At 45.5% G+C, this 14,043-nt stretch overlaps 1 protein-coding gene across 1 annotated transcript; it reads left to right on the forward strand.

Annotated features, from left to right (window-relative positions):
• The first annotated feature begins 3,969 nt into the window (after nt 1-3,969).
• On the forward strand, nt 3,970-10,010 carry CCDC195 (coiled-coil domain containing 195). The gene is made up of 3 exons (XM_062006046.1): nt 3,970-4,117; nt 6,201-6,462; nt 9,878-10,010. The coding sequence occupies exons 1-3, from the start codon at nt 3,970-3,972 to the stop codon at nt 10,008-10,010; spliced, it is 543 nt and encodes a 180-aa protein (XP_061862030.1).
• Nucleotides 10,011-14,043: the final 4,033 nt, after the last annotated feature.

Consider the following 14,043-nt stretch of genomic DNA (forward strand, 5'->3'; position numbering starts at 1 on the left):
AAAAGTAGAAAACAGGAAAAAATAGAAATCACCTCTTGATTAAAATGGGGCAGCCACTGAGAATTAGACAAGAAGGCCAAGGTGGGCTTAAATTCTGACATTACACCTATTCAGTCCCTTCAGATGTACAAGAGCAAAATGATTGAAAGTGTAAAAACAGAATCAACACACTAAAAAACATTTATTTTTGTATTCCTTTTTAAATCCTTTCAAATATTCCTTTTTTTTCTTCCTTAAGTTGCACAGATTCAGAAGAGAGTTAGTCTCTTCTGCACCACAATGAAGCATAAAATATTGTCAATGTCAGAAAACAAGCAAGGACTTGAGGCATTGTGATGCACTTGCACAGTAGCAATGGGAAGAATCTGTCATTGACTCAGACCAGTGTTGCTCTTACATTTTTGCTTTGTTATTTTTTTGCAGGATGACTAACTCCATCACTGCTGACATTGATGGCTGCTAATAGCAAACCTCTCCTGAAGACTGGCACCTTGCTGGGGGTCTGGGCTTCATGCTAAGTGCAGGGTTGTGGAGCTGCGAGTTGCTCTCTTCCCCAGGCTTTCTGTGAGGTACCCATGGGGTGGGCAAGTGGCTGTGCTGCTCCCCCAGCCCATCCCAGCCGGGCAGGAGATGTGCTGCACTGTTGCTGGCCCTTGGGCAGAGTGCCAGGGCAGCAGGGGAATATGGTGCCTTGTACCAGATGGAGAAGGGGGAAGAGGGAGCAGGTGCAGCAGAGAAGGAGCAGTGCCATGAGGGTGGAAATCTAGAGGTTAGGAGGAGTATGATGGCTGGCAAAAAGGGGAGTGAGAGGGAGGATGTTTGTTGCTGAGTAGTAACAGAAAGAGACTTTCCAACTCTAGCCTGTTCAGTCTTGGTTCTTGGCTTTCATTTCCTGAAAACTGCAATCTATGGCAGCCCAGACAATTTGACCAGCACACGTGGTGGGAAGGGGAAGCCTCAGCTCAGTCAGCAGTGCCTGCTGTGCTGGTGCAGGCATTACAGTGCTGCTTTTGTGCACATTCATGGGATGCTGAAGCCCACTTCTTGTGCTCTGCCAGTTGAGTTTAGCCCCAGGGAGGGGAGACTCTGTGCTTATACACAGGGGCTCCTGTGCCCCTGGGAGACATGACACCCCTCCAGCTGCAGTGTGTTGCAGGAAACAGCCACACACTCACTGCTGAGGGATTTTTAAGGAAAAATGTTGTGATTTGCAAAATAGAAAAAAAAAAAAGTCTTTTACTAGAGTAGCAATGAGTCCTTTTTGGTTTTTAATCTCTCTAAGCTTCAGGGGAGCAAGAGAGTAGCGTTGACAAGTAAGATAGCTAGGAAAAAAACTGTTCAGCAGTGGCAGTAGCTGTGCAGGTACCATTTTCTGCTGACAGCAGGTTTCACAACATACCTTCTCTGCTCACAGCACGGCCCCTTCCCTAGGGACTCCTTGCAGAAGCTGCATACAGGCATAAGCATCCTGTGTTGCCAGGCAGGGCAGGGGCAAGGGGAGCTGCAGAATATTAAGTAGTGGCAGAATAAAGAGCTGAGCTCCTCCCAGGTTTGGATGAAGCTGTTCTGCAAGGCTTTTCTGCATTTTGCTCACAGGCTTCCTGTTGCACCATTACTTGGTATGCAGTTCATACAGTCCACTGAAACACAGCACATGCTCCGGCAGCCACACACGGGTATTGCTGTGGGACTGACTCCAGCAGCTGCCAGAAACTCCAGCTCTGCATTTGGTTATTGTTCCTCATGAAGTGCTTTGGATATGACTGAAGGTGAATACAGTTTTACCCAAGTCCATGTCCTACCAAGCACAGCTTGCCAAAGCAGCTCAGGTGTGAGAAACTCTGCCCTTTCTGTGAACCAACTTGAAGTGTTTCACAGAGAAAACCACACAGCTGTAGGTGTTTGGAGCAGGAGGGTACACTGAATATACAGCCAGGCAAAAGCTGCAGCCTATGAGAAATTTAGAAGATGTGTGCATGGAGCTCTGTCTGCTTACAGAGAACATACTGACCAGCCCAGTGGCAATTTCAGCTTTGCCAGGTATTCATCATCCTGACTGGTCTGCCCCCACACCCCACTCCCACCCATCGACTCCTGGGCAGGAATTGCAGCCTGAGCAGCAGGATGAGGTTACAAGAAAAAACCATTTATGCAGAAGCCTCTGGTACAACAAAAGGTCCATGCCTGCTCCAGCCTGGTTCCCATGGAGCAGATGTCTTCAGTTGCAATCAGGGCAGGCTAACTGCTGAGCTGGCCTGTGTGCCCTGTCCATCTGAACCTGCCAGTTGTGCGACCAGCAGCAACATATTATAATTACATATTATAGAGTCTTGTCACTGCTCCAGTACTTGATCCACTTGCTAGAGAAACATAAATTTGGACCCAGCATTGTAGGGTTGCTGCTATGTTTTAAGTTCATGGATGACTCCAAAATGGAGAGGACTTGCATTTTAGGTCCATCAGTTTTCCTCTCCACACACTGTTCCCCACAGAGGCATTTGCACCATCATTTAAGCCTGGGCTCAAGCCCATGTCTGAGCCTAGGTTTGCACACTCCTTTCTCATTTAGAACAAGTCTGATGAGGAGTGGCTGAGGGAGCTGGGGGTGTTTAGCCTGGAGAAGAGAAAGCTGAGGGGAGACATGATCCCTCTCTACCTGAAAGGAGGTTGTAGTGAGGTAGGGGTCAATCTCTTCTCACAAGTAATGAATGATAGGACAAGAGGAAATGGCCACAAGCTGTGCCAGGGGAGGTTTAGATTGAAGATTAGGAAAGACTTTTTCCACCAAGAGGGTTGTCAGACACTGGCACAGGCTGCCCAAGGAGGATGTGCTGAGAGTCATGTTTTGGTGGTGGGCTTGGCAGTGTGAGGTTACTTCCCAGTAGCTGCTAGGTGGCATCACCTCCTGGCACACCCAATGACTTCCTCACAATAACCCTCCTCTAACACCGTCTAGAAAAAATAAAACCTAGTCATCTCTTGCTTTGAGCATCTCACACCAGCTTTCCCTTCTTCCCCCAGGCTCAGGCAGCAAAAGAATGAAATGTGCATAGCCAGAGGGTGGTTTTCTTTTCATGTATGTCTGAATCGCTGCAGAGCTACTGGAAAGTGAATGATCTCAAAGCAAAAGTTGGGTTAAATTATTTTCTCGAGCTTTCTGGTATTCTTAGCTCTGTGTTTTGAAGTCAGCTGGTTTTCCACAGGTTTTCACATTTTACTGCCAGCAGAAAGATCATTTTAGGGACTAGGTGATGAGAGCAGCACAGAGGATTGTGTTTCCCTTCCTAATGCATGCTTGGTCTGTCTCTCCTTACACTTTTGCTGGTGCAGGCAGTCTACTCCAGCAAGCCTCCCTGGGCTCCCAGTAAGGGGCAGTGGGCTCTGCTGCAGCCTTTCAGGAGAGCTTTAGTTTATGTGCTCAGCCATCAGAGCTATTGGCAGGTGGTGTTAATACTGGGGGTCTTGCAATGTATCAGCTTTCCTTTGGAAATTCAATTTCCCTGAGAAATTGCTAATCCTTTTCCAGCAGCACAGAGTGAAAATGAGTAATTCACCGAGTGTCAGGGGAAAGATGAATTGCTACACAGCAAAGGAGGCAATCACTGACCTTTTGGGGTAAAGGAAATGGGCTCCATCCTCCTTGGTCCTTTCGTAGAAACCCAAAGCTTGAGGCAAGCGAGGGGGCAGGAGGGCTCTGCGATGATGCAGCGTTACTGTGTTGACAGTGATTTGTGCAGTGTGTCAGAGGCCAGCTCTGCTCTGAAAAACGAGCCCCTGAATGAATAAATCATTGGCCCTCTCTTAGTAACTTGACATCTCTGTCTGTCCCTGCTGGTGGTGGGAGCTGGCCCGAGCCCTGCCAGCGGCGAGGAACTGCTGTTATCTGGAGGCTTTTAAGGACAGGGTCTGCTGTCAGCCTCAGGAGCTGCTTGGCAGGCGACAGGCAGCCCCTACAGTCCAGCGTGGGCCATGGAGGGGAACACACACCTCCTGCAGCTCGTCCGCACCATGCGCTCCCAAATCAACAAGCTGGAGAGGGAAAACAGGGCCCTGAGGGGAGAGCTGCAGGTCTGTGAGCAGAGAACAGTGCTACAGGAGAGAGATGCAGCAAGAGGAGGTGGGAACGGCGACATGAGGAGCCTCACCAGTGCTGGGAAAGGACCAACTGGCTCTGCAGCAGCCCTGCGTGGAAGCATCGTGGCTAGTCCTGCTCTGGCACCAAAGGAGCAGACAGGTACTGAAGAGCCAGGGCTGTCCATGGCAATCGTGCTGCTGGTGCAGGATCTCCCAGCTTGGCCATTATATGTCTGCGGGGAATGGGAGATGAGCCACTAGCTCTCTGTCTAGTTAACTCAGCACTCTGGCCTCCTTCAGTGCCCACACCCAAACCCCCTTTAACTGGGTGTTAAACTCTGTGATCTTTTTAGGGGGTACTTGCACCCCCCAAGCTGAGCTTAGTGGAGTATTTTGCTGCTGATTAAGCACAGAGCTCAACTCAAAGAGCTCAGTTTGTTTAAGCAGCATCTGACTTACTGCTCTGAGTTTTCATGGGCATGGACTACTTTGCCCATGCCTGTTCCCTGTCTGTTCCAGACAGAAAAGGACCCACAGTTGTAATTGTTCCATAGCCTCTCTTGCCTTAGTAAAAAGATGAGAAAAACTAAGAACAGTAACAAATAGTGATGAGTTGCATATATCGTGCAAGATGTGTAGTTACTTCTTGCAGGTAATGCAGCTGGTTTGGGCTGAAGGAGAGAGGGAATAGATACAAACACACTCTCCTCATAGCTTTATCAGAAGAAAAAAATGGAAATAGTTGCAGAAGTCTGGCTGGGACTTCTGTAGCACTTAATGAAGCAGGAATTAGAGCTAAATGTTGTTTGCTAAGTAGTTATGTAGAATTGGATGCCACTATTGGCATAGTCAGGCTGTTAGAGATCATATGTGCTTGATGTCTGTTGCTACCTCTGTGTCTGGTGTCTGTCACGTCCAGTCCACTGGAAAACTGCTGCACTAACGAAACTTTTTGGCAGCAGTGTGGTGTGTGTTACAAGTTGCAGCTGCCATTACAGTCCCTATGCTCCGCAGGTGTGGTGGCTGACAGCCTCAGCTCTCAACCAGCTTCCTGGAGAGGTCCAGGCTGTGGAGAAAAACACCCACAAGTTTTGTCAGAGACAAATCCATGAAAACAAATGAGATGAGAGGCTGAACAGTATTAGTGGATGTGCATGAAGATAGATGAGTGCTGCCAAGTCCAATGAGCCCAGTGGTCAGGCTACAAACCTGACAACCTCTTAACCTGGGGCTGCTGTTGGCTAAGCATGTCATCTGCTTGGGAATCATAGAATGGTGGGGGTTGGAAGGGACCTTTAGAGATCATCCAGTCCAGCCTCCTCAATCAGGGGGCTCAGGAACACATCCTGACAGGTTTTTAAAACCTCCAGAGAAGGAAACTCCACACCCTCTCTGGGCAGCCCGTGCCAGGGCTCCCTCACCTGAACAGCAAAGAAGTTTTTCCTTGTGTTTAAGTGGAACTTTTTATGCTTCAGCTTTTGTCCATTATCCCTTGTCCTGTCGCTGGACACTACAGAAAAAGGTATCACCCAATCCTCTTGACATCCACCCTTCAGGTATTTGTAAGTGTTGATGAGATTCCCCCTCAGTCTCCAGGCTAAACAGCCCCAGGCCCTTTAACCCTTCCTTGTCAGAAAGATGTTCCAGTCCCTTGATCATCTTGGTGGCCCTCCACTGGACTCTCTCCAGAAGTTCTCTGTCAGTCTTGAACTGGGGAGCCCAGAACTGGACACAGGACTCCAGATGAGGCCTCACTAGGGCAGAGTAGAGGGGGAGGAGAAACTCCCTCGACCTGCTGCCCCCCCTCTTCTTAACACACCCCAGGATGCCTTCTTGGCCACGAGGGCACGCTGCTGGCTCATGTTTAGCTGACTGGGCTTTTGGCAAGCCTGAAAGGTAAGCAAAGTGCTTTCCATAAGCCTGAAAGGTAAGCAAAGTGCTTTCCATCCTTGTGGCGTTTGGTCTCCAGCTGCCTTCTAGGGGAAAGGATGGAATCCAAAGAGGCTGTTTGGCTGCTTCTACCTTTCAGCCTTCTTGAGCCAAAAGAAAGTAATTAAAAATACATCGTGGCTATCTGGCTTCTCATTATTGTTGTTCTTGACTGTGCTTGTGTCTCTGCTCCTCAGACAGCAGCATGACAGTGCGGCGTTACTGCACCGCTTGGCCAGCACCTGCTCGGTGCAGCGCGAGGGCTCGCCGGGCCACCAAGAGCCCCCCGGGCAATGGGCCTGTGGCTGCACCGGGCAGTGCCCAGTCACCAGGCCCTTGGCCCATGGCACAGCTCACCCCTGGGCAGGGGAAAGGGCTTGGGGAAACACCGGATAGCTCTCTGTCCTACAGTCATCCCAGCAAAATGAAGCTGTTTCAGGAGCATGTCTGTAAGTGCAGGTAGGTTCAGTTTGCCTTCACAGCATCACTTGCCTGGGCTGGCTACAGGTTTCACCTCATAGCATATATGGACATTGGTTTGGGGTTTAGCTCGTTATCAGCAAATCTCTGGTTGAATGTATATGGGCAATGGGCAGAGAAGAGACCTCTTTTGGGTAAGTTGTTCTGCTCCTCCTTGCAATGCATGAAGATTGACACTGTTATCAGGTTAAATTTACTATAGAAAAGAGGGGCTGAAGGGAGAGGGAAGGGAGTTAAAATCTTCTCTCTTTTAAAGCCAGGCAGAGTTTTGCAGATTGATGTGTTTTACAATCTAAACTTGAAAAGGATTTTTAAACTTTGAACAAAAAGCATGGTAATATCAAGGAACTCTGAACTTTGCTTTTGAAAGTGTGAGTAGTATATGGTTCATGGATTTAGATGTACTGTGTCATATTTCCCCTGTAATTGAAGCTTTGCAATGAATGCTTTCAGCTTTCAGAAAAATATTCTCAAGACAGCTTTTAAATTAAGTGAAATGGCTGCTGAAGAAGCCCTGAGTGTCTCCGCTCATTGATGAGAAGGTTTCCAACATAAGGCAGCAGAGGCAGAAGCATCAGTAGTTAGACTGTGATATACAGTGGCCCCACTCACTTCCTGGTACTAATATATACAGCATGTAGAATCTATATAGATTGCTGGTTTTAGTGCTGATTATGCCATGCTCAAAAAATCAAATGGCCTCAAAGTATGTAGTTCGAACAGGGAGAAGCCCATAGGTCTGCCTGCCCTCACATGTCCCTCCCAGGGCAGGACTCCAGAGGCCTCAGCTCAGGGGCTGCAGTGAGTTGCGCCTCCTGTGCTGATGTACTCGGCTGCATGGCACATCCTGTCAGCTTTTGCTCTCTACCACCCTGTCACGGGCCAAGCCTATCTGGCAATGAAGCCCCACACAGCTGCTTGCTCCCTTCCCCTCCCCACAGCTCCAGTGGGATGGGGAAGGGAATCAGAAAAGACAATGAGAACTCGTGAGGTAAGATAAGAACAAGTATAATAACTGAACTAAAATAAAATATAATACCAGTAAGAAGAAAGAAAGAATGATAATAGTAATTGGGAGAAACAAAACCCAAGGAAAAGGCAAATGCTGACCAATGCAATTAGTCATCTCCCACAGACTGATGCCCAGCCAGCAATTCGCCCCTCCCAGCCAACCCCCCAGATTCATATACTGGGCATGAAATAGCCCTCTGGCTAGTTCCAGGCAGCTGTCCTGGCCATGCTCCCTCACAGCTTCTTATGCACACACTGGCCTCCCCCCAAGCCCAGCCTACTCACTAGCAGGGCAGGGTGAGAAGCAGAAACAGCCTTGATGGTGTGCAAGCACTGCTCAGCAATAACCAAAACATCCCTGTGTTATCAGCATTCTCTTTAGCATAAACCCAAAATACAGCCCTGGAGAAGCTACTAGGAAGAAAACTAACACCACAAGCTCAGAGCAGAGCATCGCACAGCCCTTCGCACTCCTCACGCTAAGGCAGTGACGAGCCCAGCTCCTCACTGAGAGGCTGAAGGGGACAACATGGTAAAGTTTTCCTAGGCACCTAGATTTTCTTGTAAGGACACTTGAGGTTCAGATGGTTTACAAGATTTAAACACCTAAAATTAATCCCTGGCAGGGATTTCGTATCGTTTGCAAAAGCACCCTGACCCTGCAACTCTGGATTTCAGCATATGCTCCACTGGGTTCAGGGAAACTGAAGACTCGGTGCACATAAACTCTTACGAGAGGTTTGCCTTGTGAGGAAACACAGGGTCAGTGTGCAGGCACAGGAATGGCAATGGCTGCTGCATTCTCATAAGGGGAAAGAGAGCTTTCAAAGCAATTAAAATAGCAACACAGATCTATTACAACTAATGCCTTGGGACCAACAGGTTTCAAAGCGCCGATTACCCAGCGGCCAAAGGAACAGTGCTGATTATTTTATTGCTGTCTTTAGAGCTGCCTTGTCGTCCCTGAAGGGCAGCAAGCACCATGACTCGTGACCATTCAGTGTTGGCTGCTTTAGGAGAAGAAATGCCTATGGAAAGAGTTTTTTACCTAATCCTCTCAGTAGACTGAGTGAGATCTGAAAGCATGAAGCTTTGTGTTTCTTATACCAAAAAAGGCTTATAATGTTTTCTGGTCATAAGGGTAGTTGTTTCCATTATATACAATAAAGGTCTAACATAGCAACCTTAGTAGGCTTTTAAATGAGTTCAGCAAGCTAATTAGGTTTAATTTTTTTTACAGTGATGACACACTTGCTTCCCAGCATGCTGGTCTATGTCAGGTTTTCCTATTCTTTGTTTATTGTAGTTTTGCTCTAAACATTTTGCTCCAAAGCTATAATCCTATATGTGATGCTCAATAATTAGCTCTGTGAAAGTATCACTTTGGATATATCTAGAGTGTAGTTGCACCCAGGTAATAAGTGCCTTGCTAAAAAAATCATTGATAACTTGCCTGTCTACAACATCTTCATTCATATAAATGCTAAAGCATGATTTACACTACATGGTTCCTAAGGGGTTTTGTACTGTTTTTTTTAAAAAGGCTAAATATTTGAATACATTAGGCAGGATAAGAGAAGCTGAGAACTGTTTACAAGACTACTAGAGCAAAAATTACAAAAGGCCTGTTTGGTGTGAATGTCACCATTGAGGTGTTCAGGCTCAATGGTTTTAACTTCCAGTGGGACAGGTCCAAGTGGCAGGTGCGAAGAGGCAAGGAAATCACAGAAGACCTCTGCCCTACAGGGCACCCTTTAGTAATCATCAATAAATACTTTCATAGTTTTATGGTTTTCCTTTCTCATGCTCCTCAGAGCTGACAGCAAGTGCAGAGGACAGTCAGAATGAAAACCAAAGCTCTGTAAAACCTAATCGACATGTCCCAAAACCAAGCAGTTTTGGGACACATGAAGGAATATGTTTCTCCCTCTGCTTTCAGAGCGGGTGTAGTTTACCATGCACACATTCACCACTTGGAAGCCACTGCTGCAACACCCTCTGACCATATCTGGGTACTGATGCATATAAACATGAAGCTTCTGAAGGATCCTAGGTCCACGTGGGTGCATGTGCACCCTAAGGGTTCTGTATGTGCATAGCTTTCTATGGCCCCATCAGGTGCTGACAGAGATGGGAATCTCAATGGAAACAGGGAGATGCTTCCAGCAGATGGACAGACAGGCAGACAACACCATGCTTGGTCCTCTGGGAAGACCATGTGAACCCTGTCCCAGCAGGGCATCAAATCCTGCCTCCATGCATCCTGGAAGCACTGGAAGCATTTTCCTTTTGTTTTCTGGGTGTTTGGTTTGGTGGGTTTTTTACTTTCTTTGCACATTTCATACACTTGTAATCCTCATAAAGCTTTCTCATCTTTGTCCAGGGGTAAAGTAAAGGCCGTTAGTTTCCTCTTACCAATGGACACGTCAGCATATGCTGAAATGCACAGTTCCCTTCAAAGCCCACGAAATCAGAGCACAAAGCAGGCAACCACCATCGCTGAAAAGGATATGTGAGACGCTGAATTTTTAAAGGCCTGTTGATTCTCGAGATAAATTGGACTTGAATGACAGCTGTGTGTCAGATTCCTTTCCTGCAAAACACTTTGGCAAGATGCCTGCAGACAGTCACCCAGCCTGTGTTTCAGGTCACTGGCCCAGTGTTCAGCATGGAAATGGAAGCCACAACAAAGCCGTCTGGAAGCCCATACACTATGATGAAGCCACACGATAGCGAAGGTATCTCCACAAAGTTGCTTCTGCACAACATATCTCGAGGATCTCTTGCCTTAGGACTGCTGCAAACGGTGTTGAAGCTGGTTTGGATGTGTTTGTCCCAAAAAGCGGAACCCATGTCACCACTTGCGTTTGCTGATTCCCTTGCCAGAAAGGTATTCGATGCAAATGACAAAAAAAGAGCTATTAAAGAGCTTGGGAGGTTTGCTCTGAAAAACTTTAAACTTCACAGTACTAATACAGCAGAGTTAAGAGGGCATTACAGAGCCAGTTAATGTCACTCTGAATTTCTGCAAGGCTTGGTAATGACACTTTTTTCTGTTGTATCCAGTGACAGGAAAAGGGGTAATGGAAAAAAACCTGTAACACAAAAAGTTCCATTTAAACATAAGGAAAAACTGTTTTACTGTTGAGGTGAGGGAGCCCTGGCACAGGCTGCCCAGGGAGGGTGTGGAGTCTCCTTCTCTGGAGGTCTTCAAAATCCACCTCGACACATTCCTGTGTGATCTGATCTAGATGGACCTGCTTTGGCAGGAGGATTGGACTAGATGATCTCCAGAGGTCCCTTCTAACTCCTATCATTCTGTGATTATGTGTGATTTTTGGGTGTGACTGTTTATATCTAGTTGGTGTTCACCTCTAAGGGAGTGTGGGGGAGAGCAAGTACTAATCAATATGAAACATGACTACAAATCTGTTTCTGACATGGTGTGTTGATCCAACCAGGGACTTAAGGCTGTACACTAAGACAAAACAGAAATAATTGTGAGTGTTTTTCAAGAATGGCTTCACAGAGCAGCTTGGTTAAAAAATCATTAGCAGAAATTCAGCAAACAGGAGCAAAATAAATGTGAGAAAGAACTACAAACAGCTTGTAAAAAATGAAGAGTGCTTGTTAGTTCTAGTCCTATGAGCAAAGATAGTGTCCCACATGTTTATTCTGATTGCAAGTATTTATGGAACCAAAATACTGCATATTGGCATTCCTTTATGTACAGGCAGCACTGACTGTTGTGCAGAGAATGCATGAAGAGTAGATGTTTGTTCCCGTAACTTTAAGAAAGACTTTCATCTTCTTGTCTCCTCTTAAACTCTTGAGATTTCAAAAGTGAAAGCAGAGATCGGGTGGAGAAAAATCCCTTCTGCATTTTCTGTCATGTTGTATACTTGTATAAAAATCTGTGCTCCTTTTCCTTCATTTTAAAATTCAGCATGTTTTGTATATTCAAGTACATTTTTAATAGATCCTCACCAATGAAGTAAGAATTTCAGGTTCTCTGCTATTTTATTTGCGGATTTTTCTGTTCAGTTTGGGTCCATACAGGGCTGTATTGTAATGTAAGAAGTAATGAATCAATGATTTGGGACAAATGAAGCTACAGTTTGGAAAGTTTATTGAGCAGCTCCTTTTATAAAGCATTTACAGGGCAGTGCTTTTAAAGTGTTTTAAAGAAAGCTTCATTGTCAGAAACTAGAAACTGCATATGTGTTCATTTAAGTACCTAAATCCAGTTGACTTCACCTGGCAAAGCAATAACAAATGTCTTTGAAAGTCTGGCCTTAGACCTTTAAGGTATGCAAGCTTTGGACAATTTATGTTTGAACACCAGATTTAATGGGATTTGGGAACCTATACACTTTTAGACAGCTTTCAAAAGTCTTAAAAGGAAACTTTTAAGTTTCCTAGCCTCAGCATCCATGAAACAGCAGTGGAAATTCTCTTCTCCCACCGTTTTTGCGTCAATTCGATGTTGACAAGTCACTGACACTGAGACTACATATTGGTAAGCATATGCCAATGTTAGTTATATTGGGCTGCTGATTCTGATGTCAAACTAATGTGTCTAACTTTGTGTATGGTCAAGAAATTAAACTCGCTGGACATTATTAGAGGTGTAATTGTCTTAAACTTTTGTATACTTACAGGAGAAAAGTACAAAAAAGGTGGAAGGGAAAAGGGAGAAAGGAATCAAAGTAGTCATTGACAAATGACAGTATATTAACAGAAAGATTTATTTTTGAATTATACTTTTGCAGTCTTTAGCAGTGCCCACAGATTTAAGAACACAGGAATATGCACAGGAACATTAATTTTTAAAAGCAGTTGTGCAGATTTGACCTAGCTCTGTATCTCCAGGAGAACCAGATTGTAGAAGAGGCCACATAGAAACCGCTGAGCACACCAGTTTTACCACAGTACAGCATGATGTAACTTACCATGGAGCACTTATTAGCAATTAAAATGTTCCACTATCAAACATTGATAGGTTGTTCAGTGAAAAAAAAAGGCAGATATAAGCAGAGCAAGTGTTAAAATTTGGACAGAGATACACAGGCAGTAATTAAGCCATGGTCCTTTTCTTTCTTTTTCCCAAGAGGATCCATATAGGTTCAGAGGAGCTCTGGGCTTCTGCCTAAAGCCACTTTGGAATATATCTATACTAAACCTTGGAACGTGCATTGCACCCTATTCACTGTTGGCCAGGCTTGATGGACAACTTCCAACTGTAAATTCTTCCTTTCAGAGAGCTGTTATGTGGTGTTTCAGCCACGCAGGTACAGGACAAGAGCAGCTGAGACAGCAAGAGGTTCCCTCCTGCACTAGCACTGGCCCCAGAGAAATGTACACTCCTGTGACACACTTGTGCTTGGGGCTAAGTGGCTTTATATCTCCATAGTGAATGCCGATAATGATGAGGTCCACCACTGGCATTTGTTAAATGGTGTGTACTCCCTTCCATCAGCATGACTAGTCAAGAGGAGTGAAACGTGTCTCTAGGTTAGAGACAAAAAGTGTTGTCAGGGTTGATTCTCAACTTAAACCAGAGAGATAGTGCCGATTTAACCACTACTTCCCGTAGATATCATTGTAAGGGAGAGAGAAATCAGGTATTATCTTTCTTTAAGAAAGTCTTTTTAAAGGTATGGTCATGATACAGAAATGCCAAGCCATGAGCACTGGGCCAGTGGGGAGGAGTTACAAAGGACAAAGGTGAAAGTTTAGACATTGCATGTCTGCAGCTAGCACATAGTCAAACATTTAAAATCCTGATACCCAACTTAATAACAATCCTTAGATGCACCTTCAACCTACAGTCAATCTTGCCCTTGACAAAATAATAGACAGTGCCTAGATAGCAAATTCCTTACATATTATATATATTAAAAACAATAAATAAACACTGGCATTCATAAAACTCCCAGAAAGGTGCTGCTCAGCTGCACCTGGGAAGTGCTAATGTTAATGGCTGCATCTACGTCACCATTTTGGTCAGAGCCAGGAGTGCCCTCCTGAGTGAACGTCCTGGTGAAATCCACTTACTATGCTTTGTTTCACATTGTAGAGTGGTCTCAAAGCTCACCAGTGGATCTCTTCTGGATGAAACTAAGTCGGAGATGTGTTTATCGGGTACCTCCAAAGCTAACGCTATCAGTGCATAGGACTACATAAGTAACTCATCTGAAACACACATAGTGTGGACAACAGCACTGACAGCTTCACTCTACACATCCTCCTCTACTGGTCTGCACTAGCTGCCATCACAGACAAAAGCTGTAGAGCACCCAGAAAAGAGAGCTACTGTCTCATAGATTTAATAAGAAAATCTAACTAGATGAAATTTCATCATTATGCTATAGAGAGAAGATGCCTTTCATCAGTCTTACCTCTCTGTCTGGTGTTCAAAGAGCCTCACTCTTGCTGCAGACACAGAGGTGGAAATGTGATGCTTCAGACTGCAAAAGGGGAGTAACATTATCATCCTCTCCAGTGGGTCCCTGTTAGAAGTTCAGTTGGTTCTCATGCTTGCATCCT

The sequence above is a fragment of the Colius striatus genome, chromosome 12 (genome assembly GCF_028858725.1).
Source record: "Colius striatus isolate bColStr4 chromosome 12, bColStr4.1.hap1, whole genome shotgun sequence".
In the NCBI taxonomy this organism is placed as follows: domain Eukaryota; kingdom Metazoa; phylum Chordata; class Aves; order Coliiformes; family Coliidae; genus Colius; species Colius striatus.